The 26,859-nt window shown below is 40.2% G+C and overlaps 1 protein-coding gene across 1 annotated transcript; it reads left to right on the top strand.

Annotated features, from left to right (window-relative positions):
- Positions 1 to 9,382: 9,382 nt before the first annotated feature.
- LOC140199756 (NXPE family member 3-like) lies at positions 9,383 to 25,723 on the top strand. Its single transcript, XM_072262238.1, has 4 exons — positions 9,383 to 10,002; positions 14,118 to 14,191; positions 20,347 to 20,556; positions 25,179 to 25,723. Exons 1-4 carry the CDS (start codon positions 9,398 to 9,400, stop codon positions 25,721 to 25,723), a joined length of 1,434 nt encoding a protein of 477 aa, XP_072118339.1. The 5' UTR covers positions 9,383 to 9,397.
- The last annotated feature ends 1,136 nt before the right edge of the window (positions 25,724 to 26,859 follow it).

The following is a 26,859-nucleotide window of genomic DNA, read 5'->3' on the forward strand; positions in this document are numbered from 1 at the left end:
CCCATCTTCTCTGGAAAACTGCCCAATTATCTATAAATCTGATGCCCTTCATCCTGCACCATGTCTTCAGCCATGTGTTGATCCGCGCTGTCTTACTATTTCTAAACCCGCCTGCATGTGGCACTGGTAGCAATCTTTCAGGTTTATGGAGTTGTTGGTAACCGGACATAATTTTCTATAGTTATCTTTAGTCTATAGCTTGTGACTTAGGTCAGTTTGAGCCTATTAGTTCAAGTTCAACTTCAAGTTTAGTTGCTTGTCATTCAACCGTACACATGTATACCATCAAATAAAACAACGTTCCTCCAGACCAAGGGGCATAACTCAGTACTTATAACTCACATATACAATACACAAAACTGATAGTACCACAAATAAATTAAGAAATAATAAGGTGCATCTATAACTGTAGACACAAATAAACAGTACAACACTACCGGTGCTTCATACATGATGATATCTAGATGGTGGGAGGGGGAAGAAGCTATTTGCTACCCTGACATTTCTTGTCTTAATGCTACTGTACCTCCTGCCTGATGACAGAGGAGGTCAAAGATTGTTGGATGGGCGGGAGGGATCATTGACAATGCTAAGGGTCCTGTATTCACAGCGCTCCTGATAAATATCTCTGATGGGTGGGAGAGAGACCCCAGTGATCCAGTGATACTCTCAGTAATCCTCACAGTCCTTTGTAGGGTTTTGTGGTCAGATACCTTACAATTCCTGTGCCAATGGTGATGCTGCTGGTCAGGACCCTCTCAATGGTGCTCCTGTAAAAAATTGGTTTGAATGGGGGGAGGGGAGGGGAACATTCTCCTCAGGAAATGGAGACACTGCAGTGCTTTCTTGACCAAAGAGATGGTGTTGAGGGACTAGGTGAAATCGTATGTTATGTGCACACCCAGAAACCTGACACTCCTAACTCTCTCTGCGGAGGAGCCATTTATGTGCAGTGAGAAGTGGTCAGCCTGCACCTTCCTAAAGTCCACAATCATCCCTTTAGTCTTGTCCACATTGAGACTCAAGTTGGACCCAACACAGACTAACTGTAGCCTTTCTGTCAAGAAGTCCAAGATCCAGTTACAGGGAGAGGTGTTGAGACCCAGTAGTGAGTTTCCTGTGTCGCACATTTTCCAGGTGGGACAGCATGGAGTGGGATGGAGAGGCTATGGCTTATGGCATCATGAGTGGACCAACTTGAGCAAGAAGTGAACTGAAAAGGTCCAATGTAGCAGAAAGATGGGATTTAATGTGATCAATAACCAGCCGCTCCAAAGCACTTCACTATTGTTGAGGTCAGTGTCACCGGACAGTAGTCGTTGGGCACTGGGATAATGGTGGTCACTTTGAGAGATATTAAAAATGATTGTTAGAAGCTCTTTTAACTGGGCTGCATAGTTCCCAGACAAGTACATTACCAGGCTTCGCGGCTTTACATGGGTTGATGAGTATTTCTCTCATCATTTGCGGCCAGATAGAGCGCCTGCTCCTCGGGAGTGGAGGGAAGGTTGCAAGATATCTTCCTCACCAACATATGCTGCTTACACTAACAATTAAAGTTATAGACTTTTACTGCCTAGTATCAGTCAGCCCTGGAAAGTTCCCCTTTATCTCTCTGCTGCCTGAACATTCTCCTGATAGCTACTACACTACGGAGCCAAGAATTCACTAAAATTTCCTGTCAATTTACTACAACTATATTCCTAGCTTTATTTTATTCACAATTAATCTGTTAATTGGGTTTCTTTGACTACTTGAGGTACTGTACATGCTGTTTATTCCAATTAAATAGTTGATAAGTAACCTTACATTTCTTGCATCACAGTGTGCTAACCTCTTAGCTTTGAATTAAATTTGAATTGCCTTACTGCACTTTCTGTATCTAAAAGACATGGCTTTCCATTCCCTCAATTTATGAAGGGGTTACATTTGGGAAAAGGTTGTTCAGCAAAAATTGTTAAGTTGTAAACAATTGTTTCCCAATGTGAACTGGTTGCATTTCTGAGCTCAAGGGTTCTGTTCAAAAATACCCGGACCCTGGATGATACTACCAATAACATTAGTAGGTAGAGTCAATGTTGTAAAAATGAATATATTTTCTAGATTACAGTATTTGTTTCAAATATTACCAATACAATTGCCACAGAAATTTTTTCAAGAGTTAAATAAATGTGTGAGAAAATTCCTTTGGAAAGGTAAAATGTCAAGAATATCATTGGAAAAGCTGACATGTAAATTTGGGTTAGGAGGATTACAACTTCCAAACTTTAAAAACTACTATAAAGCAAATCAACTTAGATTTATTGCATCTTTTTTCGATGATCAAAAACCAGCATGGATTAAAATAGAACTAGACAAGATAGGAGAAAATAAACCTGAAGATTTTATATATAAATGGGAATCTAAATGGATATGGGAAAAGAAAGAATCTCCTATATTAATACATTTGATTGATCTATGGAATAAGATAAATGTTGATAAGGAAACACAGAAATCTCTATTAGCAAGGAGACCTTTGTTCCAAAACAGACTTATTCCTTTTACAATGGATAATCAACTTTTATATAATTGGTACCAAAAAGGGATTAAATTTATAGGAGACTGTTTTGAGCGAGGTATATTGATGTCATTTGAACAATTAAAGGATAAATATAAAATATCTAATAATACTTTCTTTTGTTACTTTCAATTAAGGGCTTACTTAATAGGTAAGCTGGGTCAAACAATGTTTTTGCCAAAGCCTAATGAAATTGAAATTTTAATTCAAAAAGGGAAAATTAAAAAATTTATTTCTTGTATGTATAATTTGATTCAAGAACAGACAATTAAACAAAGAATCCATAAATCAAAAATGGGAAACAGATCAGAATATTAATATTGATGAAACAAATTGGTCAAGACTTTGTCTTGACAGTATGACAAATACAATAAATGTTCGACTTAGATTAGTACAATATAATTTTTTACACCAATTATATATTACACCACAAAAAATAAATAGATTAAATTCAAATCTATCTGATAAATGTTTTCAGTGTAATCAAGAAATTGGTACCTTTTTACATTCTACTTGGTCTTGTTTTAAAATTCAACCCTTTTGGATAAATTTAAGAGTCTTATTGGAACAAATTACTGGAATTCAATTTCCACATAAACCTGTATTATTTCTATTAGGTGATATTGAAGGGATAAAACCGAAACTTAAATTGAATAAATATCAGAAAGAATTTATAAAAATTGCATTGGCAGTAGCTAAGAAGACTATAGCAGTTACTTGGAAATCTGATTCGTATTTAAGTATGGATCGTTGGAATAATGAAATGGCTAGTTCTATTCCACTTGAAAAAATTACTTATAATTTAAGAGATAAATATGTAACATTTTTGAATATTTGGCGCCCTTATTTACAAAAGATAGGATGGCATATTTAACTGCTCCGATAAAGATTTTGGTTACTTGGGGAAAGTAACGAATAATTATACCAAATTTATTTTGAATCCCATGGAGCATGTGGAAACCTTCCAATAACCAGGCGGTTCTTTTCTTTTTTTTCTCTTTCTTTCTTTTTAGGTAGGACTATATATATGGGGGGGGGGAGGGTTAAGGGGAGGGGGGGGTGGGTAGATTTTATCTTTTCATGTATTTTTTTTGAAAATTTAATAAAAATTATATTTAAAAACTACCCAGACCCTTAAAAATGCACAAATATGAGTACCAGAAATAGCAAAATATTATTTCCCTGCAAGTTAATTTGAAATTAAAATATTAAACACGAAGAACTATGAAGGGTGTTCAACAAGTGAAACATGCATTTTATGAGGGATCTAACAGGATGAATAAGTTGAAAAGTATTCCTTTCAAGCAGAATTTTGATAAGCAAGCTTGCTGAGAACAGGAATATGACACTGAGGTAACTTCTTCATACATGGAATGAGCTGCCAGAGGAAGTAGTTAAGCAAGAACCATAGCATTAAAAAGACATATGAACAGGAATAGGAAGGTATTAGAGGGATATTGCTAAAAGGGACTAGCTCAGATATGCATCTTGGTCAGCATGAATGAAGGGCCTGTTTCCATGATAAGTACTCAAATGCTGTTCAGATTTACTTAGTATCTGTTTTACCTGTTCATATTTTCTCTCCACAGTTAATGTTGAGATTTTATGATAAAACATTTTGAAAATATAAGTTGGCCAGAGATGGAAGAGCAGCGATCCTTACTGCTGGTTCTGATGACGTTTTCAACGTTGACTCTAAATATTGGACACATGAAGGTACTGGCAATGTGCAGCTTCTCAAGGGTTGATTAACTACTGAGTCAACTAAAACATGGTAGTTTATGTAAATAACAGATAAGCACTTCAAAAAGCAAGCCTCAGATGATTATGCTCCTTTGGACACAAATTGCTTTCTTCTCCACTTTTCCAACAATCTTATGATGTACTCGGAGTCGATCTTCAACTGTCAGCAGTTGGCTTCCTCCATCATGTTTGAGTGGCTGTTAATTAAGGCTTCACATTGTGATAGTGGGCAATCTGATCAGCACATCAGAGTTAAATATAACCCTGCTCTCTGATGATGTGCATGCAGATGCATTCCTGGACTAAGGGCGTGCTTTGCTCCTTTTAAATGAGAACACATTTTCTCCCCAGTACTTTCTCAGTTAGAAGATCTTGCCATCAGGTGGTCAGCATGTTCCAAATCCTTTACTAACATTCTTCTTGTCTGCAAACCAAGTTTTACAAGGACAATGTAATTACAAATACGTTTCTGTTCTCTGCCACTCTTGAATCACCATGCCATGGTTAGGTTGGTCATCCTAGAGCCCTCACTCTCATCCACACAGGGAGCAAGAATCACAGACCAGCTGGACAACCTCAAGTTCTGAAGATCCTCCAACACTACCTCTTGGATTCCTCTACCTGCCTCACTTGCAGTCACATCCTCTTGCCTCTTAACTCAGACTGAATTTGAAGCAGTTAACTAGCACTGACCAATAACTTTTGTTCCAAACACCACAGTACATCAGGGAGGGGGAGAGCTACCTGACCTTGTGCTTCAGAAGGCAGTCACTCACACCCATTAGATTAATGTCTGATCTTACTATATCCAGGAATTCTCATCATCATTGACTTCCCCAATGCAGCATTAAGCAGCAAGCTGAGAGGAGTGGCATGCCTTCAGTAGATGTGATCTGAAATAACCCTGAGACTAGAAATTTGAGAAAATTGGCTTTGACCTCCACTGTGAGATCATTACATTATAGAAGTTTAGCTTGCAAAGGCATGGTTTTTCTGAAAAGTCTAGATAAGAGTGTGGATTTTCATAAATCTTTGGTAGGTAATCATATGTAATAGACCCTTCTGCGCCTGATGTGAATTGATAGTCCAAGGTGCCTGAAGTGTCTAGGAGGCATCTGTTATATACTTCCATGTCAACTACGAAGGTATGTAGAGATTCTAAATAAATCTGCATTGTAAGTCGTCTTTGATTGCAGAATAGTACTTGAACTTATAAAGAAGGTTCTGTCTGCAGTGTTAGCATTGAAGGAAGCTCATTGTCAGCCTGGAGAATGATGTGCAGTTATCTGCCTATACTTATAGAGTTAAGTGTTATTGGCCTTTTAAATGGTGCTGCTTCTGAGGAATCAGTATTTGTAAGTGTGCAGCTAGCGGTTTGGTTCAAAATCTCTCTGATGAATTTTCAGCATTGCACAATAGTAACCATCAACAGGAGGTGTGTTAAACAAAAATAAGGTATTGTTGGAAGCAAACATGTAATTCCTACTGGAAAATGAGGTTGACACTAACCCACTCAGAAACGTGAAACATTGTTCCACATTGCTCTTGCATGCTTCTGGATATGAGTGAATGCCTTGCTGGCCTCTGGAGCGTGATCAAAAGAGTCTAGACTGGGAGGTTATCAAGTGTGCATTTCTTGATCAAGTGAAATGATGATCATTCTGGACTACAGAAAATCATCGGCTCAATCCTTCTTTGCTTCAGTAAGGAATGAAACGGATTCTGAATCAAAGACTTGGGGGACTTAAGAGTGATTAAAATTTATGGTTCTGATGAAACTCTGATGCAACAAGGAGGCTCAACTAACTGGCGATTCTTGCACAATCATTCTAGATCGTAACATCTGATTTATTGTGTGGTCAAATTAATTTCTATATAACTTCCTATTTCTGGAATTGGATAAAATGATTTATTTTCCTATTATTTTGTTATTTTCCTGTTTTATCTCACTGATAAATTTTGTTGCATACAAATACCATAAGTACAATGTGAAGCTCATATTCTAACCACATCAGTACTTAAAATGCTTAAGTTGAAACAGGAAAAGGGGACAAATTTGCAACTTTCTGTTTTAGTCAGTGAGTATGGCATTTTGGTGAAAAAAAATTAAAAGAGCTGCTGTGCAACATGTTCCACCCTTGAAAATAATCGTGAAATATATTGATGGGTGAATCAGGAGCAACACATACATGACGCTGAAGGAACTCAGCTGGCCAGGTTGCATCTATGGAGTGGAGTAAAGAGACGACATTTTGAGCTGAGACCCTTCATCAGGACTGGAAAGGAAGGGGGAAGAAGCCAGTATAGGAAGGTGGGGGGAAGGGAAGGGAAGGGGGCAAGAAAGAGATAGGTGAAGCTAGGTGAGGGGGAAGGTACGTAGGTAGGAAAGGGGGTATGAAGTGAGAAGCAGGGAGGTGATAGATGGAAAATATAGAGGGCTGAAGAAGAAGGTATCGGATAGGAGAAAGGGGTGGAGGGGCACCACAGGGAGGTAATAGGCAGGTGAGAAGAGGAGAGGCAAGAGGGAAGCCAGAATGGGGAATGGAAGAAGAGAGAAGAACAGGGACAAAATTACAGGAAGTTAGAGAAATGTACATTTATGTTGTCAGGTTGCAGACTACACAGACAGAATATGAGGTGTTGCTCCTCCAACCTGAGAGTAGTGTCATTGTGACAGTAGAGGAGGTCATAGACCAGCATGTTGGAACGGGAATGGGGATTGAAATTAAGGAGTAAATCTCATCCCAGTTATTAGTGATCAGCAATGAGTACTTCTGGCCATGTGTTATTTTCCATTATAGTTTTCATGGGTGGGGCTGGGGGGAAGGGAGCTTGATCTGGGCTACCTAACCTCAATGCATAGAACTGCCCCACAGTAGATGCCTATAATATTGACGTACACAATCTCGTGGCAAGATTTCTCACCAGAGAAGGCATGCAGCCTTTCCCCTAGTTCTTTTCTATAATGGCAACTAGACTCCTACCAATCACTGATATTTACACGTTAACTGCCTCTTACACCTGAAATACCTTACTTTGTAAAAGTATTCAACCCCAACCCTTTATTCACATAAATGAGTGCAGTATTATAACCAAGGATTTTGATCAATTTATCTGAGAATTTTTATTTGGAAATCACATGCTCCTTTTTTCACAGTATAGCCCAAAAAACAGGGAAAACTATAAAACATGAAACAATAAAAATTCAAAAACTGAAATGTCAGCAGTTCAAAAGTATCCTTCCCCCTTTGCTCAGTAATTAGTTCAACCATCTTTCATAGCTATTACAGAGAGTGGGCGTTTCGGGTAAGTCTCTATTAGCCTTGCACAACATGGAGCAAGATTTGCCCATTCCTCCTTGCAAAATTACTCAAAGAATACCAGGTTAGTTGGGGAGTGGCAGTGGACAGCAAACTTGAAGTCTTGTTGGAGATGTTCGATTGAGTTAAGGACAAAACTCTGACTGGACCACTTTAGGATTTAAATTTTCTTAATTGTTGACCTGGCAGTGTGCTTTAGGTTGTTGTCCTGCTGAAAGACAAACTTCCTCTCAAGTTTAAGTTTTCTGGCAGAGGCTAAAAGTTTTTTATCCAGGATCTTCCTGTGTTCAGCAGCATTCATCTTCCAGTACTTTTTTGAGGCACTGTAAACACTCCCTTTGTGCAATGGGCTAGATTGACCAGCCCCAAGCTATTCACATGTCCAGGAGAGGTGGTCATAAACATACAAGCACAGCAAAGTAACTTAAGCTTAAATACTAGAAAGCCCAAATAAACCATGAAAAATGCTACATAGTAAGTCACAAAGATTTCTACAGAGATCTTAGGGCTCATGTTTCTTAGTCGCCACTTGATTGTCGTTGCAGTCAGGAGAATTCTGAATTCTAACTCACTCATGAAACCATCCCTGGGTCCTAGTCGACAATTGCAATTTCCGGCCCTTAGCTGCGGTCCAATAAAGCCAGGAAAGGCAGCCAATATATTCATAAGCTTCACAAGGCAGACATACTCTTTAATCTTTTGTCCTCATGCCATTAACTCAGCCAGGTTTGTTTCATTGAAACAACACATGCATCCATCCACACAATGTTCAGTACACCCTTGTAAATCAATTAGACACTGTAATGGTCACTGTTCATCCATTAGTCTACAAATGTTTTGGACACAACATTCCACAGGCTTACAGAAGCACATTAATGTCTACATGTATAAACAATTAGTTTCAATGTTGACACCAAGAAAGAATCCATCAACCTAGCTCTCAATGTAACCAACAGACATTTAGTTATGAACAGACATCAATGGATCTACAGTGTTTACTATGTACAGACACTTCACAAACGTTACCCAGTAACAGATCTGACATGCTACAAGATGAGAAAGAGCTAAATTGTCCAGTAATTCATCCAAAGTTTTACAAAATTTAATATGACACACATTGGATACCAGCGGTAGGCTCATTATAAAATGTCAAAAGCATCATCAGTCTTAACTACTATGCTACCATATTCTTGGTAAGGTATATTGCATTCACTTGATCACTGCTGGTCCTTGGGTTGGTTTTCACTGGCATCTCCAAGAGTCCTAGAAGAATCCAGAAACAAAAGAGACAGTAGTGACATTGAGAGTGCAAGGTAAACACCAGCTACACAGATTATTTTGTATGGGTTACCACTCCACTGGTTAAATTAAGTGCTCATTTTAGAATTCAATATTGCAATAATCTCTTTGGAGAGCTAACTGGCAGTAAACTACCATGAACTATCAAAGTCACCAAATTCTCATATTCAAATTACAACAACATATGGACTTCCAATGTCAAAAATTCCAGAGAGTATACCTATGCCATGAGAAATTATTTGTTGCATTCCTCTTCACAGGAAGAGAGTATGAATTGGAAAACAGTGGGTTGTACATTTTCTTATAAAAGATTTGTTCCTCTTCACAGTGTAATGAACATCCCGCAAATCTGCAGACTTATCCTATAGACAAGGAAAAAATAGAGATGAAGTGGAGGTCCTGGACAAATAGACTATTTCACTGTGGCTACCTGAATCAGAATTTCACCCCTGAGGAAAGATCAGAAGGTACAGCTCTGATGGAAGTGATTGAGTGGCCAAAGCCTCCCAACCCTGCTGTACGTTTTCAGAAAAGCAGTGACCCATCACGTGCATATTTTGTTATTTTAAATTCTGGAAAGACTTTCTATGTTGGAGATCAGTTGCAGGTGATGCTGCGTATGTACGATTTTGAAGGAAATCCAAAGCACTACGGGGGTGACTATCTCCAAGCCCGGATCCACACTCCAGAGTTGAAAGCCGGTTCAGCAGGAACGGTTATAGATCACCAAAATGGAACTTATCACATCAATTTTACTTTATTCTGGCCAGGAAAAGTCCAAGTGTCTGTTTCCTTGGTTCATCCCAGTGAAGGGATCAAAGTACTAAAACGGCTACGTGAGGAACAACCAGATCGAGTACATTTCCAAAGTACCTTTAAATTAATGAATATTTCAGAGACCACTGTGTGCAACCTGTGCTTGCCGCAGAACAAAATACTCTGCAACTTCACTGATCTCAGGACTGGGGAGCCCTGGTTCTGCTACAAACCAACGAAACTTCCTTGCTCTTCTCGCATCAACCACGGAATGGGAGGTTATAAGAAGCACCTCATAACAGAAAATGAAAGCCGCTTATTCCAAAGGCATGACATTTAAGATTTTCTTTCTTATGATTTGTATTTCTCTTACATTGCAGCCTCTGATTAGATTTGATTGATACTGACAAGTGAGGTCCTTCTGTGAGTTATACTTCCCTAGATTGAAAGAGAAGTGTATAGTTAAGTTCCACGGAGCTCCTTTACAGGAGAGCAAAATGCAGGATGCTGGTGAGTGGAGGAATTAGATTCAGCAAGAGAAAGAGTTATAGTACATTGACAAAATAAGCAGCACCCCACAGGTGAAAGGAAGCTGTTGGGGAAGGATGGATAAAGGAGCAGGACAGGACTTAAGGGAGAAAAGGGTTGGCAGTGTTCATTTGGTTGAGGTCAGCACAAGAAAGTGAGCTGCCAGTTAAGTGATTTTCTTGTCATCTATCAAGTGAGTAAATCTAATAATAGGGGCATGTCAGAGCACTTAAAGCCCATAAAATGCACATAAAGAACAGTATGGGAACTCTAGGGTGGAGTAAATTACAATGGATCAGCAGTTAAATTACACAACTGGTGATCCAGAAATCCTGTACTAATAACTGAGAGAGAGCTGTAAGCTTAAACCTTACTCTAGAAGCTAATATTAACCTGGACTTTTAAACATAGTTATCAATAAAACCTATTTTGCAAAAGCTGAACTAGTTGACCAATAAACTTTTTAGGCAGAATGCAATTCATCCTCCTCCATCCTGATCTTCAGACTCAGCAATCTAATGGACACTAAATGACTCAACAAAGTTGTACCATAACTGCAAAATAATTAAACCAAATTCACCAACTAGTGTCTACCAAGGACTCAACAACCAAGTTGAATGTGCAGAGTACTTCTCATTAATATCTGGGGGTAAGCATTTAAGTTGGGAGGACTGTTCCACAAAATAGTCAAGCATAATTAAGCTTGGAGATTCTGTGCCAGATTCCACCATATATTCTGTCCTCTTAGCAGGAAAGACCAACAAGAAGGGGCTGAGCATATAGGTGGGAGCTGACCTGGGAATTTTCAGCGTTATACCAAATCCATTAAGTCAATGCATGGGCAGGGAAAAACCTTTAGACTACCACCTACAACTTTCTTTCAGATGATGGTACAAATGCTCTTCTGTGTTGAACCAAAAGCTGTAAAGGCACAGAGGTTAGTCTGGATTAGAAACTAGAGTGTGAACATGACGATGTGATTTAGGAGCAGGGGTTGTAGTTGCCAGATTGTGACCAATGGTTTTAGACTCATCCCTCAGAGAACACAACCAATCAGCACCTACTTTCTTATAAGAACGTATAGAATCCTATAAGAATTCTGTACGTTTCATTTACTCCTCCCCATTCACACTTTCACCTGGTTTTATATCCTGAGCAAACTTGGAAAAAAAAAGACGTTTGGCTCCCTCAGCTAAATCATAGATATAGACTATTATCAGCTAGGTCCAAACACCAAATCTTGCAGGGACCCATAAATGTTCGTCAAACCTTTTGCTCCTAAATAATGATGGAGCACAGCATGTGCTTGCTAAAGGCAAGGCTGAAGCACTCAACCATATTCAGCCGAAATAGCTAAGTCATTTCTTTTAGAGATCCATGCTAATGCAGAGACCAATCAAGCCACTTCAATTCATTTGAGATCAGGAAACGATTGAGATAACTGGTTACAGGACCATGACACCTGACAAACTGAAAGCTGTGGTACCAAAGACCTGCACTCCAGAACTAGGTACATTTCTAGCCAAGACTTTCCAATGCAGTACAATACCCAGGATATAGCTGACACAGCAGAAAGCTGTGCTAGTATGTTCAGTAAAAGAGCAAATCTAATTTAACTAATCATCAGTCTATCAGCTTACATACAATTGTCAGCAACAAGTGTTGAAAATTAGCAGAAATTTATCTTTAACCTGTTAATCAATATCCACTTTGGGTGTGTCCAGGACCACACAGTTCCAGGCTTCATCATATCCTTGGTCCACACATCTGTTAATCTGTGGAATTCATTACACAGACGACTGTGGAGGCTGAGTCATTGGGTATATTTAAAATGGAGGTAGATTAGTTGATCACAGGTTACAGGGAGAAGGCTGAAGGGTATGGGGTTCATAGGAATAATAAAACAGCTATGATGCAATGGCAGAGCAGACTCAACAGGCCAAATGGCCTAATTCTGCTCCTACATGGGTACTGCACCACTACCTGATCACACAACATACTGACATGGAAATCCAATAGATTCCAGTTAATTGGGGCATATCAGGACCAGTATATTTTGGCCCAATTAAGCAGCTGCCCCAATTACCCCAATCTTTCTGTTTCAACCAAAGCACTTTTATAGTTTTTTTTACAAAGAAAATGATTAGGTCGCTCCATTCCATAACATTACATTCCTCTTATGTTCATCCTTATTTCATTCTCAGATATGACCTTCAGAAGCTGATTTCTCCTGTTATCAAAACATTCTCTCTGCCATAAAACAAATTGCCTGTTATCAAAGAAAATAGTTTCCTCCCATATAACACAAGCACACTTGTAAGTTTCCCCATGCAAACCAGCAAGGTATCTGGGATTTCTTAGATTCCATCTTCTTCACATTACATTTTACAAAAGTTACAAGTTCATAAAGAATTCAGGTTTACAGATATTCTTCCACAGGGCTGATAAATGACAATGTTTAAGCTGCAAGCATGCCAGACTGAGAGCCATCTTCATCAAAAATGATTTTGCCTACGCATGGCAATTAAAGGCATTGTCGTCACCAACCCCTAACTATATGCCAGACCTTGTTCTTCAAGAGAAACTGACTTGGACCATATAGATAGTTAGCATGGATCTAAGTGTATCTTTGGCAACTGAATCATCTGTTGAAACCCCAAAACCTTTCAAACATATACAGAGCATAGTTCAAGAACATGATGAAATAAGAAACTTAACACCATTCAGAACAAAATGATCCACTTGAATGTCAACTGCTGTAAATAGCATGAGCCTTCATCAACAGGCTACAGGGTACACTGTCTACAGTGTCTATTATCAACAAAATACCCAAGGCTGTTTCAGCAATATATGTCAAACCTGCTTCCAGTGCCAAGAAAGAAAAGAGAAATACTTACATAGGAACAGCACCAACTCCAGATCACACAACATACTGATTTTATTTTTTTAATTGGGGAAGGGCAAATTATGAGGCTATAAGGCTAGAACTTGTGGGTGTGAATGGGGATGATGTTTTTGCAGGGAAATGTACTATGGACATGTGGACGATGTTTAGAGATCTCTTGCAGGATGTTAGGGATAAATTTGTCCCGGTGAGGAAGATAAAGAATGGTGGGGTGAAGGAACCATGGGTGACAAGTGAGGTGGAAAATCTAGTCAGGTGGAAGAAGGCAGCATACATGAGGTTTAGGAAACAGGAATCAGATGGGTCTATTGAGGAATATAGAGTAGCAAGAAAGGAGCTTAAGAAGGGGCTGAGAAGAGCAAGAAGGGGGCATGAGAAGGCCTTGGCGAGTAGGGTAAATGAAAACCCCAAGGCATTCTTCAATTATGTGAAGAACAAAAGGATGACAGGAGTGAAGGTAGGACCGATTAGAGATAAAGGTGAGAAGATGTGCCTGGAGGACGTGGAAGTGAGTGAGGTCCTCAATGAATACTTCTCTTCGGTATTCACTAATGAGAGGGAACTTGATGATGTTGAGGACAATATGAGTGAGGTTGATGTTCTGGAGCATGTTGATATTAAGGGAGAAGATATTAAGAGGAGTAGATAGAGTGGATAACCAGCACCTCTTCCCCAGGGCACCACTGCTCAATACAAGAGGACATGGCTTTAAGGTAAGGGGTGGGAAGTTCAAGGGGGATATTAGAGGAAGGTTTTTTACTCAGAGAGTGGTTGGTGCATGGAATACACTGCCTGAGTCAGTGGTGGAGGCAGATACACTCGTGAAGTCTAAGAGACTACTAGACAGGTATATGGAGGAATTTAAGGTGGGGGGTTATATGGGAGGCAGGGTTTGAGGGTCGGCACAACAATGTGGGCCGAACAGCCTGTATTGTGCTGTACTTTTCTATGTTCTATGTTCTATGAAGGAACCACGGCTTAATTATTCAAGAATATATTACATTTTCAGTAAGATCAACATCAAAGTGCCCATATTACCCAAAGGTCTGGGATACGTAACAGTACAGGCTACAGCTCAAAGAGGTAAGAAAAATCCAAGTTTTTCTATAGCTAATAATATAGCCTCATATATTAGAAAGGAGTCAGATATATAGATATTAGTCTGAATAGTGTTTAGATATGATGAACAAATAAAATTTACTCCATAAATACGTTTTATATCTGTGTGATTAATACTATACCACTCATCTAAACCACCTGCTGTGTCTGTACTATGTGAGATTTATGACAAAATTTGGAATTTCTGCAGTTTGGTCTATTTTATCATTTTGAAGATGGTGTTCAAGGCTTTGATTCTCTTAAAATACTCTTTTCCTCAAGTTTTAAGATGTCAGTAGTTGCAAAGATCTTGACTAGCAAAGCCAGGTCCAACATTTCATCAAATAACAAAAGCAAAGTAGTAAAGATGTTGAACATTTAAAATAAAAGTAGTAGATGCTAGAACTCCTCAGCGAATCACATTTCTACAGTTTCAGCTACCCACAAAGCCTGTGAATAAAATGGGATAACTGTCAATTGTTGGGGGTAACATATGCCATATAAATGCTAGATGTACAATACAAAAGCCATCTCTCTCATTCATCAACTGAGTGAAAGTACACCAAGTTTCATTTGATGGGACGATAGATATACTTGATGCATACCAGATTCATCTTCATTCCTGACAAACTGTGACTATTAAGTTTGATTTCACAGATACTACATAACAAAAAAAACTGCTGATTTTGGGGAAAAAGAAGAAACAACAGAAGGGCAACAGTTAAACAATTTTTAACTGATGATGGTTTTGGCCCGATGCAAAATGTCAAGTAAGCAACACGACAGCAGTGTCTGTGGAGTCAGGAATGATGGTGGTAATCATATCGGAATAATATGCTTATTTGAAAAGGAAGGTCAAAAATAATCCCTCGTGGTGTGCTGAGAGTGAGCATGCAAGCAACAACTTACAGAAGTAAACATGAGACTCCTATAATCTGCTATCCAATTAACCAGATGTTTCAGCACTTACCTCACCAAGTATTGTTTGCTGCCTACCCTTTCAACTCACCAGGGCCTCAACAACATTTTGCAGTGAGACCAGTTATTCCTCATCCTTCTTGTTAATTCCTCATTAAAAGTGTTCAGCAGTGGATTTATTATGCAATCTGGAATTTGGGTTGAGAGAAGATCCTGAAATCTCTCTGACATGCCTTTCTACAGCTCACTCAGGTGGGCACAGTACCCTGAAGGTCATCATCTGGTATTCTTTCTTTCTCTTCCAACTCTGAGAAGATCAGAAACTGGAAAAGGTCATGATGGCCAACGTTGATGACTAATCATTTCCTTGCAATTGAAGGCTGATTTCATTAAACTTTGCAAAGCTGTGGGGTCCGATAATATAGCAAGTCAGGTTCTGAAAGACTGTGCAGTTCAGCTGACGGATATAGTCAGCATCTCTCTGGAACAATCCATTGTCCCCTTGGTTTTCAAGGCAGAAACCATCATTCCAGTGTCAAAGAGGGAGACAGTAACCTGGCTAAATGACTGTCGTCCAGTGACATTAACAACGACCATTATGAAATGCTTTGACCAGCTGGTCATGGAGAACATTAAAGCCTTTCTCCTGGCTACACTGGACCCTCTCCGGTTTGCTTATTGCTCAAGAGGGGAAGAGGAGATGGCGGCGCAACACAGTGCGCGTGGCCGCTCTGAAGTGATATCGTATTTGTTAAGTAGGGGCCGTGCACAATCCTGATTTGATGGAGATAGATGTGAGAAGCGCAGAGGAACATCTGGAGAAACTTCTGAAATGCCTGCTTCGCTGCCGTTGCTACTGTGCGATTGAGAATCTCCGGAGGGGAAGGCCCCAGATCCTCGGCTTTCCCTATTGCCTGTTGCCGGGGCCGGGGTCAAAGCGCTCGGCAGAGATGGTGCTCGGTGCTCGGTGTCGGTGGGCTGGTTGGAGGCTCGAAATTTTCGGACGGACTTAAGTGTCGGCTGTGGTCAGGTGCTTCCAGGGTGCTGCATCGGCAAGTTTGCGGCACTGGAAGCTCATGGCAGGGAGAGTTTTTTTCTTCCTTCTACTGTCTGCGTGAGATGATGGGACTTTTGAGAGACTTTGAGACCTTTTATTACCGTGCCCATGGTCCGTTCTTTATCAAATTATGGTATTGCTTTGCACTGTTGTAACTATATGTTATAATTATGTGGTTTTTGTCAGATTTTCAGTCTTGATTTGTCTTGTGTTTCTGTGATATCATTTTGAAGGAACGTTGTATAAGTTCTTATTGCAAGCATTACTAAATGACTATAAAAGAGGACCGCGTGTCCTCATAATCTAATCTAATCTAATCTAAAAGTTGAAATCACTGATGACACAATAGCCTCTGCCCTCCACTCTGTCCTGTCCCACCTGGGAAATAGGGCCTTATATGCCAGACTGCTGGCTATAGTCTTCAGTTCAGCATTCAACACCATCATACCCCAGAAACTAGTGGGAAAACTGTCGTCACTGGGTCTCAACACCTTCCTCTACAATTCAATACTGGACTTCTTAATAGTAAGGCCACAGTCAGTCTGTGTGGGCAGCAACATCTCTCGTCCCATTACGCTGAGCACTGTCGCTCCCGAAGTCCGTGTGCTCAGCCTGCTGCTGTTCACACTGCTGACACATGACTGTGTCGCAGGGTCCAGCTCAAACCGTGTCATCAAGTTTGCAGATGATACAACAGTGATTGGCCTTATCAAAAATGATGATGAGACAGAGCATAGAGAGGAAGAGGAGCGGCTGGTGGATTGGTGTGAGAAGAACAACCCAAGCCTGAATGTGGAGAGGACAGAAGAAATCATTATGGACTTCAGGACAAACAATCCCCCTCTGCGAATATATGGCCTTCCACAAAGAGAGTTAAGTGCACCGTTCCTGGGAGTTCACATCACGGAAGACCACACCTGGTCCCTTAGTACCACCTCCCTGAACAAGAAGGTAGAGCAGCGCCACCACTTCCTAAGACGATTGAGTCAAGCAAGGCTCCCCCTCCCATATTTACTGTGTTTTACAGGAGCACCTTTGAGAGCATCCTGACAAGTTGCATCTCCATCTCATTCGGGAGCAGTCAAGCATCAAACCAGAAGTCCCACAAAGGACTGTGAGAACGTCTGAGAGGATCATAGGGGTCTCCCTACCATCCACTGGGGACATTTATCAGGAGCTGCAGCATACTGATATTATTAGTATCCCACCCTTCCACCCAGCATCCTCTTTGACTTTCTACCACCAGGCAGGAGACTACGATGCATAAAAACAAGAACGGTTAGGGTGAGAAACAGTTTCTTCCCCCAGATCATTAGGCTTCTGATCTCCCTGCGGCAACATATTCGAAGTGTTACTGCTTAATCTGTTCTGTAACTTACAATATTTAATATTAATACACTTTAGTTGTTATTTTTGTGTGATTCATCTGTAGATTTAACCCTCACCTTCATAAGTTATCATGTGTTATGAGTACTATTGTGCTCTGCACCCTGGTTTGAAGAAACACCGTCCCTGTTCTATATACATTATATGGTTATATATTTATAGATGTGAATATAGTTAAATGCCAATAAACTAGACTTTACTTGATAATTATGACAAGTCTGAAAAGAATTTTATTGCAGTTTCAAAAAGCATATAGAAGTGTCTTGGGCAATTTCCTTTTGAGTGCTATCTGACTTCCATCTGCAACATCAAACATTCAAACTGATCATCATTCTCAATACAAAGCTCCCGAAATAGTCAAAATTGAGAGCATGGGACTTGATGTTATTTATTGCTGTGATAACACTATTTAATGATTTCAGCAGCTGATCACTTGGGTTTTTTTTAATGACAAATGTTGCCTGTGAATTACACAGTGAATGGAAAGTATGGTAGGTATAGCTCTTTTCAGGAAAGTAATAACCCCATGGTGGCGTCCTGTCATTGATGGTGTCCTGACTGTTGCACAAGCAAGAGTGTTGGTGAGTGAAATGTCCTTCTCTTAGAAAAACTGCTCAACAACCCAAAATATTGACTCCCTGCCCCCCATATCGGTTTCTAGTCCTCCTGCAAATAGCAACTCTTGAACAATGTCTTCATCTTTCATGAAGCAAAGGTTCCCATTGCCTGGCTCAACCAAGTGCAGAGCAAATTCTATTGTCCTCAATATGTTGCCAAATATGTCTTCCACATTTGCAGACGTTTCATCTATTATGACTGAGCAGAATGGTCTTAATTAATTGGTCTGATGACTTATGCAAAGCCATACTCAAAACCTCCTTTACTGCTGATAGAATCAGTTCTTCTCCAATTGTATTGCACTTTCCAGATTTAGCAATGAAATGTTGTATGAAGCACGCAAACCATAACTGTTTTGTGGTGAATTGCTGGCAAACGTGTTTTGAAGTGTTTTCCTTTTCTGATAGCTTTCATGAAGTGAATAAAAATACACCAAGTTCGTGTTTGCTTTAGCAGAATGTATTCTCTTCAAGTATTCAAGGAGCCTGGATGGTTTCATTGCTTCATTTGAGAAATCTTTTTCACACAACAGGCGCATCGGCTGTTTTAGGTTGCTTGATGCTACATAAACCATATTTCAGATACTCCACACTGTACTGTCTACACTTTTTCATTTGATCTGCTTCTACCATTTTCATTATGCACTAACGACCACAGTCCATCACCTATTGTTTAAGTCCAACCTCAAGCACTGCAATCAATAATGGGGAGAGTTATGATGTCATAATGGCTCAGGCAAAACATGTCTCTCTGCTTGAAGGTACATAAAGTGGGACAGCAATAACCAATTTGTGCCATGGGCTAGAGAAATGTGGTCAAGACCATTCAAAAGGGCAGATTCTGACCTTTACCCCTTTGAATGCCATATCCTATTTCACAAGGATTGTGTCACCGTATGATTTGAGTACAGAAATTGTACTAGCTGAATGGCAATGGTGCTCAGGCTGGACTGGAAGTATGCAATTTCTTCAGTCCATATTTCTCATGCTATCCAAATACAGAAGTGTCACATTATTTTCCATTAATTATAACACACTTGGCCAGAACCCACTTAGAGAACTGTGGTCAGTTCTGGTCACCCACTACAGGAAGGATGTGGATACTGCAGAGAGAGTGCAGAGGAGATTTACGAGGATGTTGCCTGGATTGAAGGGAGTACCTTATGAAAATAGGTTGAGTGTACTTGGCCTTTTCTCCTTGGAGAGACGGAGGATGAGTGGTGACCTGATAGAGGTGTATAAAATGATGAGGGACATTGATCATGTGGAGAGCGAGAGGCTGTTTCCCAGGGCTGAAATGGCTAACATAAGGGGGTATAGTTTTAAGATGCTTGGAAGTGGGTACCGAGGGGATGTCATGGGTAAGTTTCTCACACAGAGAGTGATGAGTACGTGGAATTCAGTGCCGGCGGCCGTGGTGGAGGTGGATACAATAGGGCCTTTTAAGAACCTCTTAGATGGGTACATGGTGCTTAGAAAAAGAGAGGGCTATGTGCTAGAGAAATTCTAGGCAGTTTCTAGAGTACGTTACATGGTCGGCACAACATTGTGGGCCGAAGGGCCTGTAATGCGCTGTAAATTTCTATGTTCAATGTACTTCGAGCAAAATCTAAGGAACAGTGGGTTAGCAAGAGACGAGGTGATTACATGATTATTGTAATCAATAATGAGGGACTGAGGATCAAATGCTTGTAACTAATTTCTTAAATTAAGCTTGCAATTCCCCAGCTGTCCCCTTGCTACCAGATGCCACTCTGGCCCCCTTAGAAACTTCCAACTTGCCCTCCTGAGAGAGTGTGATATCACCCACTTTGGGAAACACTGGTCTATAATATACACAGCCAATCTAGGAGAAGAAAATATATGTATTAGGGTTTCCAATTTTCCCTAGCCATCATTTTCTTCACAGGAATTAATTCATTTGATGCACAAATTTTGTCAAAATAATGAACTTTTTGGTCATCATTTTCTTGGTTTTCGGAAGAATGTCATTACTGAACAATTTTGTGAATACAACTTTTTGTATGTATGAGTTCTGTGCCCAGATACGATACATCATTATCAAGAAAGCAAAGATTATTTAATTGGAAATGTACTGTACTCATTTACATATAGACAATTTTTTGAAATGCGTGCCTGACTCATTTTCCTTTGATCTTAAGGCAAAGATCTTGGAAATTGTGTTCCTGGGAAGCCTCTGCTTTCACCGTCAGGATTTTATTTCCAGGACCTGTGGTCATCGACCAGCTGTAACATTCAGCATTTCAAAACTCCAGCAAGCGTCATCAACTGCCTTCGTGGGAGAAGGGTCCACATGTTTGGAGATTCTACTATGCGCCAGTGGTTTCAGTTTATTATAGAATATGTGCCAGGTTAGTTTAAATAATTTATATTTTGGATGGCAGGAGCTGTAGCTTGTCACGAGATGTGGGAGATTTGAAATGTGGTGCCAGTAAGGACTTCATGTTCAGTTTTAAATTGATTGGGCAATTGGGAACTTGGCAAGGAGCAATAAAAATAAATTAGGTTTAAGAGGAGCGGCCATTGTAAGAGTAGACAGTGTTAGAGTAGGGAACTTAGGCTTTTGCTCAAGAGGCAAGCAGAGAGGGGGTGATGTTTCAGACAAGTTTTTCTTTTGTCTCTTTATTATTGCATGGGAAGAGCAGCAAGAATGGGTGCCAGGGCAGTGCTGTGCTCCTTTTGCATTACGTGGGAATCCAGGGAGACCTCTAGTATCCCTGATGACCAAATCGGCGGGAAGTACATCTGGATGTTGCTCCTTGCAGACTATATTAAGGAACCGGAACTGAAGCTCGATGACGTTTGGCTCATTCAAGAGAATGAGAAACTGATAGATAGGAGCTGCAGGGAGACAGTTACATCCAAGTTGCAGGAGGCAGGTAGCTGGGTAGCTGTCCTGAGAAGAAACGGGAATAGGCAGACAGTGCAAAGTACCCTTGTGGCCATTCCCTTAATAGCAAGCTTTGGATACTGCTACGTGAAGGACTTATTTGGAGATATCTGCAGTAACCAGGTCTCTAGCACTGAGTCTGGCTCTGCAGCTTAGAAGGGAAGAGGGAAAATAGGAGAGCAGTTGTATGGGGATTCAATAGTTAGGAGAACAGACAGGATGTGAAAGAGACTCCTAGATGGTATGTTGCCTTCTAGGTTCCAAGGTCAGGGACATCTCAGATCAAGCCCACGGCATTCCGAAGGGGGAAGCTGAGCAGCCAGAAGTCATGATACATATTGTTACCAACAACGTTGGTGGGAAAAGGGGTCGTAAATTGGGAACAGACGTTCTCAGCGAAATGTACAACAGAAACGTGGAGGTTGTTTGTTTGAGGAGTACCTGCATGGAGTTCAAGATAATTTTGCCCCATTGAGGCAGGAAAACAATGGTAGGATAGAAAATCATGGTTGATAAGAGAAGAAGTGGAACAACTGCTCAAGAGCAAGAAGGAAGACTACTTTAAGAAGCAAAGATCAGACAACTCTCTTGAGCATTGCAAGGTAGCCAGAGTGGAACTTAAGAAGGGACTTAGGAGAGGTAGAAGGGGACCTGTGAAGGCCTTTGTGAGTAGGATTAAGGAAAACCCCAAATAATTCTTCTAAGAACAGAGGGATGACCAGAGTGACAGTGGTGTCAAATCAGAGATATAAAAAGAAACATGTACCTGGAGTTGGATGAGGAAGGGAAGGTCCTTAATGAATACTTTGCTTCAGCATTCACCAGGGAGAGGGGCCTTAACCTTTATGAGCACAGGCCGATATGCTGCAACATGTCAATATTAAGAAAGAGGATGTGCTGGAACTTTTGAAAGACATTAGGACAGCTAAATCTATAGGGCCAGATAGGATATATCCCAGGTTACCATCAGAAGTGAAGGAAGAGATTGCTGCGCTGTTGGCAGTGATCTTTGCATCCTCATTGGCCACAGAACCAGAATCAGGTTTATTATCACCGACATATGTGAAATTTGTTAACTTGGCAGCAGCAGTTCAATGCAATAAATAATATACAAGAAAAAAATAAATAAATAAATAAATTAATTAAAGTATACGTGTACTGAATAGATTAAAAATTGTGCAAAAAAAACAGAAATAATATATATCAAAAAGTGAGGTAGTGTTCAAGGGTTCAATATCCATTTAGTAATCGGATGGCAGAGGGGAAGAAGCTGTTCCTGAATCACTGAGTGTGTGCCTTCAGGCTTCAGTACCTCCTTCCTGATGGTAACAGTGAGAGAAGGACATGCCCTGGGTGCTGGAGGTCCTTAATAATGGACGCTGCCTTTCTGAGACACCGCTCCCTGAAGATGTCCTGGGTACTTTGTAGGCTAGTACCCAAGAAGGAGCCGACTAAATTTACAACCATCTGCAGCTTCTTTCGGTCCTGTGCAGTGGCCCCTCCATTTCAGACGGTGATGCAGCCTGTCAGAATGCTCTCCACGGTACAAATATAGAAGTTTTTGAGTGTATTTGTTGACATGCCAAATCTCTTCAAACTCCTAATGAAGTATAGTTGCTGTCTTGCCTTCTTTATAACTGCATCGATATGTTGGGACAAGGTTAGATCCTCAGAGATCTTGACACCCAGGAACTTGAAGCTGCTCACTGTCTCCACTTCTGATCCCTTTATGAGGATTGGTATGTGTTCCTTTGTCTTACCCTTCCTGAAGTCCACAATCAACTCTTTCATCTTACTGATGTTGAGTGCCAGGTTGTTGCTGCAACACCACTCCACTAGTTGGCATATCTCACTCCTGTACTCCCTCTTGTCACCACTTGAGATTCTACAAACAATGATTGTATCAACAGCAAATTTACAGATGGTATTTGAGCTATGCCTAGCCACATAGTCATGGGTATAGAGAGTAGAGCAGTGGACTAAGCACACACCCCTGAGGTGCACCAGTGTTGATCATCAGTGAGGAGTAGATGTTATCACCAATCCGCACAGATTGTGGTCTTCTGGTTTGGAAGTCGAAGATCCAGTTGCAGAGGGATGTACAGAGGCCCAGGTTCTGTAACTTATCGATCAGGATTGTGGGAATGATGGTATTAAATGATGAGCTATAATCGAGGAACAGCATCTTGTCATAGGTGTTTGTGTTGTCCAGGTGATCTAAAGCTGTGTGAAGACCCATTGAGATTGCATCTGCCATTGATCTATTATGGTGATAGGCAAATTGCAATGGGTCCAGGTCCTTGCTGAGGCAGGAGTTCAGTCTAGTCATGACCAACCTCTCAAAGCATTTCATCACTGTAGATGTGAGTGCTACCGGGTGATAGTCATTAACGAGAAGTACCAAATGATTGGAGAATTATGGTCATGTGATGTTGGTACTGGAGGCATGGCACACACTGCTGGAAGTGATACCTTAGGGACATTTAAAAGACACTTAAATAGGTACATGGATGAAATAAAACTGGAGTGCAATGTGGCAGGGAAGGCTGAGAATGATCTTGGAGTATGTTAAAAGATCGGCACAATATTGTAGACCAATATTGCGGTTCTATGTCCTCTGAACAGTGCAGCCCAGAAATAGGCCATTTAGCCATTGGTGCCTGTGTTGAGCATTATGCTAGTCTAAACTAATCCTATCTGCCTGCAAATTAATCTCATCTTTCTATTGCTAGCCTGTTCCCTCCCTGTGTTCTAATCTTCTGTAGGTATTACACACACAAAAAAAGAAACAAAACTCACAGACCCCAAAATCCCCAACCTCTCTCTTGCAGAGAAAAAATAGCAACAATAGCATCAAATTCCCCATCCCAACCCTGCAGGAAAAAATGGCATTCACAATCCCCAACTCAGAAAAAAATACAGTGACAATAACAATCTCCGACCCCCTCACTCGCAGAAAAAATGACAATAACAATCACTGACCTCCTAACTCGCAGAAAAGTACAGTGAGAGCAAAAATTAGCATTCCTGTTACAAGACAGTGCAGTTAATTGATACCATAAATGTTCAAGTGAGTTTGTTTGCTCCAAGACAATAATGTAATTTTTAACACTTCTCATTATCACAGTTAGAGAGGGTTGTGTGCAATGGGACTGTATGAAAACTGAACACAACCTGTCACTCCCAACCTCCCAGATAATTTTCTCCCTTTTTTATCAGCAACTAATCCAAAGGATTAAGTTGTATTGTTTTCATGTTGACCTTGGTTGATTAGATTCAGAATTTGCTTAGCCACAGAAGACAGAAGGTTGAGATTTGTTACTCTGAGGGAGGACTGTGATCAGTGGTGTTCTGCAGAAATCAGTGCTGAGATTAGATTCAACTTCATTGTCATTGTGCCAAGTACAGAAACAAAGCCAATGAAATGCATTTAGCATCTGAGCAGAAATGCAAAGAATAGCGTTATTTACAAAATAACTGCGAATAAGAAAGTGCTGCAGCACACAAATATAAAAGTATTGAGACAGTACAATACGGATGCAATACTGCTTAGCGCTGTGATGAGAGGTTCAGCAGGACTTTAGAGTTCAGTTTTGATCTCTATACAGTTGAAGAAATATAGTTGTATTGGAGTTGATGCACTACAGACTCAATGGTTATTCCAAGATAATAATACACTCAGTGGCCACTTTATTAGGTACACCCCTATACTTGCTTGTTAATGCAAGTGTCTAATCAATCATGTGGCAACCACTCAATGCATAAAAGCATGCAGGCATGCTCAAGTAGTTCAGCTGTTGTCCAATCCAAACATCAGTATGGGGAAGAAATCTGATCCTAAGTCCTTCAGTCCACAATATTGTAACAATATTTTAATCTAGTCTAAAATCAATCTAATGCTTCTCTTCTACGTAGCCCTCCATTTTTCTACCATTCACGTGGCTACCTAAGAGCTTCTGAAATGCCCCTAATGTACCTATCTTTGCCTCAGTTTTTGTCAGAATTTATCTACTAATTCAAGGTCCAATTTACAGTATCAACTTGGTAATAACAATAATACTAATGCTTATTTCCTGTTTTTAGGTCTCAAAAATGTAACTACCATGGCAACGGAAAAATATGGCCCGTACAACATTGTGGATATAGAAAATGACATTACCATGCATTATTATATCCATGCCATACCAATTCGAATACCATTCATTTCAACTCTGAACCTTCCATTCATTGCCAGCAAGTTGGATGACATTCCTGGAGGAAAGAACACAGTTATAGCCTTCACTATCTGGTGCCATTTCAATACTTTTCCGGTGGAGCATTACATCCGACGACTACAGAACATCCGGAGGTCAGTTCTACGCTTGCTGGGTAGAAGTCCTGATACAGTAATTGTAATAAAGACAGCCAATGTCCAGGGCCTTCCACGAGACGTTAGTCTCTATAACAGTGACTGGTTCTCCTATCAGCTTGATTTAGTGATGAGAAGGATGTTTGAGGGCATCAATGTGGCATTTGTGGATGCATGGGAGATGACTATAGCCCATTATCTTCCGCATGATATACACCCCAAGGAAATCATCATCAAGAATGAAATATCTGTGTTCCTTTCATATGTGTGTCCTCTATAAGAGCAATAAGTGCTGCTTTAAGTACGTTTGTATGTTGCAATTAAGTTCTAGTAATAATATGATCAACATTTAAACTACCAAAAAATGTAATACCAGCATAACTTAGCTTCCTCAAATTAACATATTGTTCAGTTATTTCCATAGGGCTTCTCCTGAAGATCTGCTGCAAAATCATAAATCCCTGGGATATAACATCTATATAAATTCTATATAAATTCAATGCTGCAATCACTAACTTTCAACCAATGACTTCCGTTATCAAGACTGGATCAGAGCTCTCACACTTATATAATGGGGGAGCTGGGAAGCAGGGTTCAGGGTTTACAGAAGTAATGTTGCAAGAGGTTAAAGGTAAATGATGAGAGGTAATCTCCCAGTCTCCCTCCCCCAACCCCACAATCATTGGGTAGCCCCCTTGTATTTTTCATTTACATTCTGTCCTTTAGTAAACATATTCCAAACATGACTGAAGACCCCACATATTTACGACTGCTCCTCACCACCAAACCACACAAGGTCTCATTGGAATTGGAATTATTGGATTATTGCTAATGTACTAAGGTGCAGTAAAAAGCTCATCTTTCACACAAATGAATTCAATAGAGAGTAAACTGGGGTAATACAAGGTAAAACAATAACAGAATGAAGAATAAAGTGTAACAGCTACAGAGAAAGTGTGGTGTAGCTTCCAGTAGACAATAAGGTGCAAGATCATAATGAGGTAGATTGTGAGGTCAAGAGTCCATCTTATCATAATAGAGAACCATTAATAGCCTTAAAATAACTGACTGTGCTGTAATAAGATTAGTAATAGTCTTATAACACTGCCTCTGGTTTGTTAGATTGCTAGGTTATTGGGAGCAGAAGCTATTTTCTAGTCCCTCCAACAGTGATGATGACAACTTTCTGCCATTGTGCATTAGATCAGGACAGTTTTATCATGAAACAGAGCAATTTCACTTGAATTCCCTGTCTGAAGAGAAACATAGCTTTTTTTTAAACTTTGGCCTGTTTTTCTTCAGACAGACGCACTGTCAATATTAACCTCTTTTGAAATGATATCTGGAGACATTACAGAAAAACTACACATGAAGGACCATTTTTTCCAAGGCAGAGTGAGCTAGATGTGTTATTTC

This window comes from Mobula birostris, chromosome 6, assembly GCF_030028105.1.
Source record: "Mobula birostris isolate sMobBir1 chromosome 6, sMobBir1.hap1, whole genome shotgun sequence".
NCBI lineage: Eukaryota > Metazoa > Chordata > Chondrichthyes > Myliobatiformes > Myliobatidae > Mobula > Mobula birostris.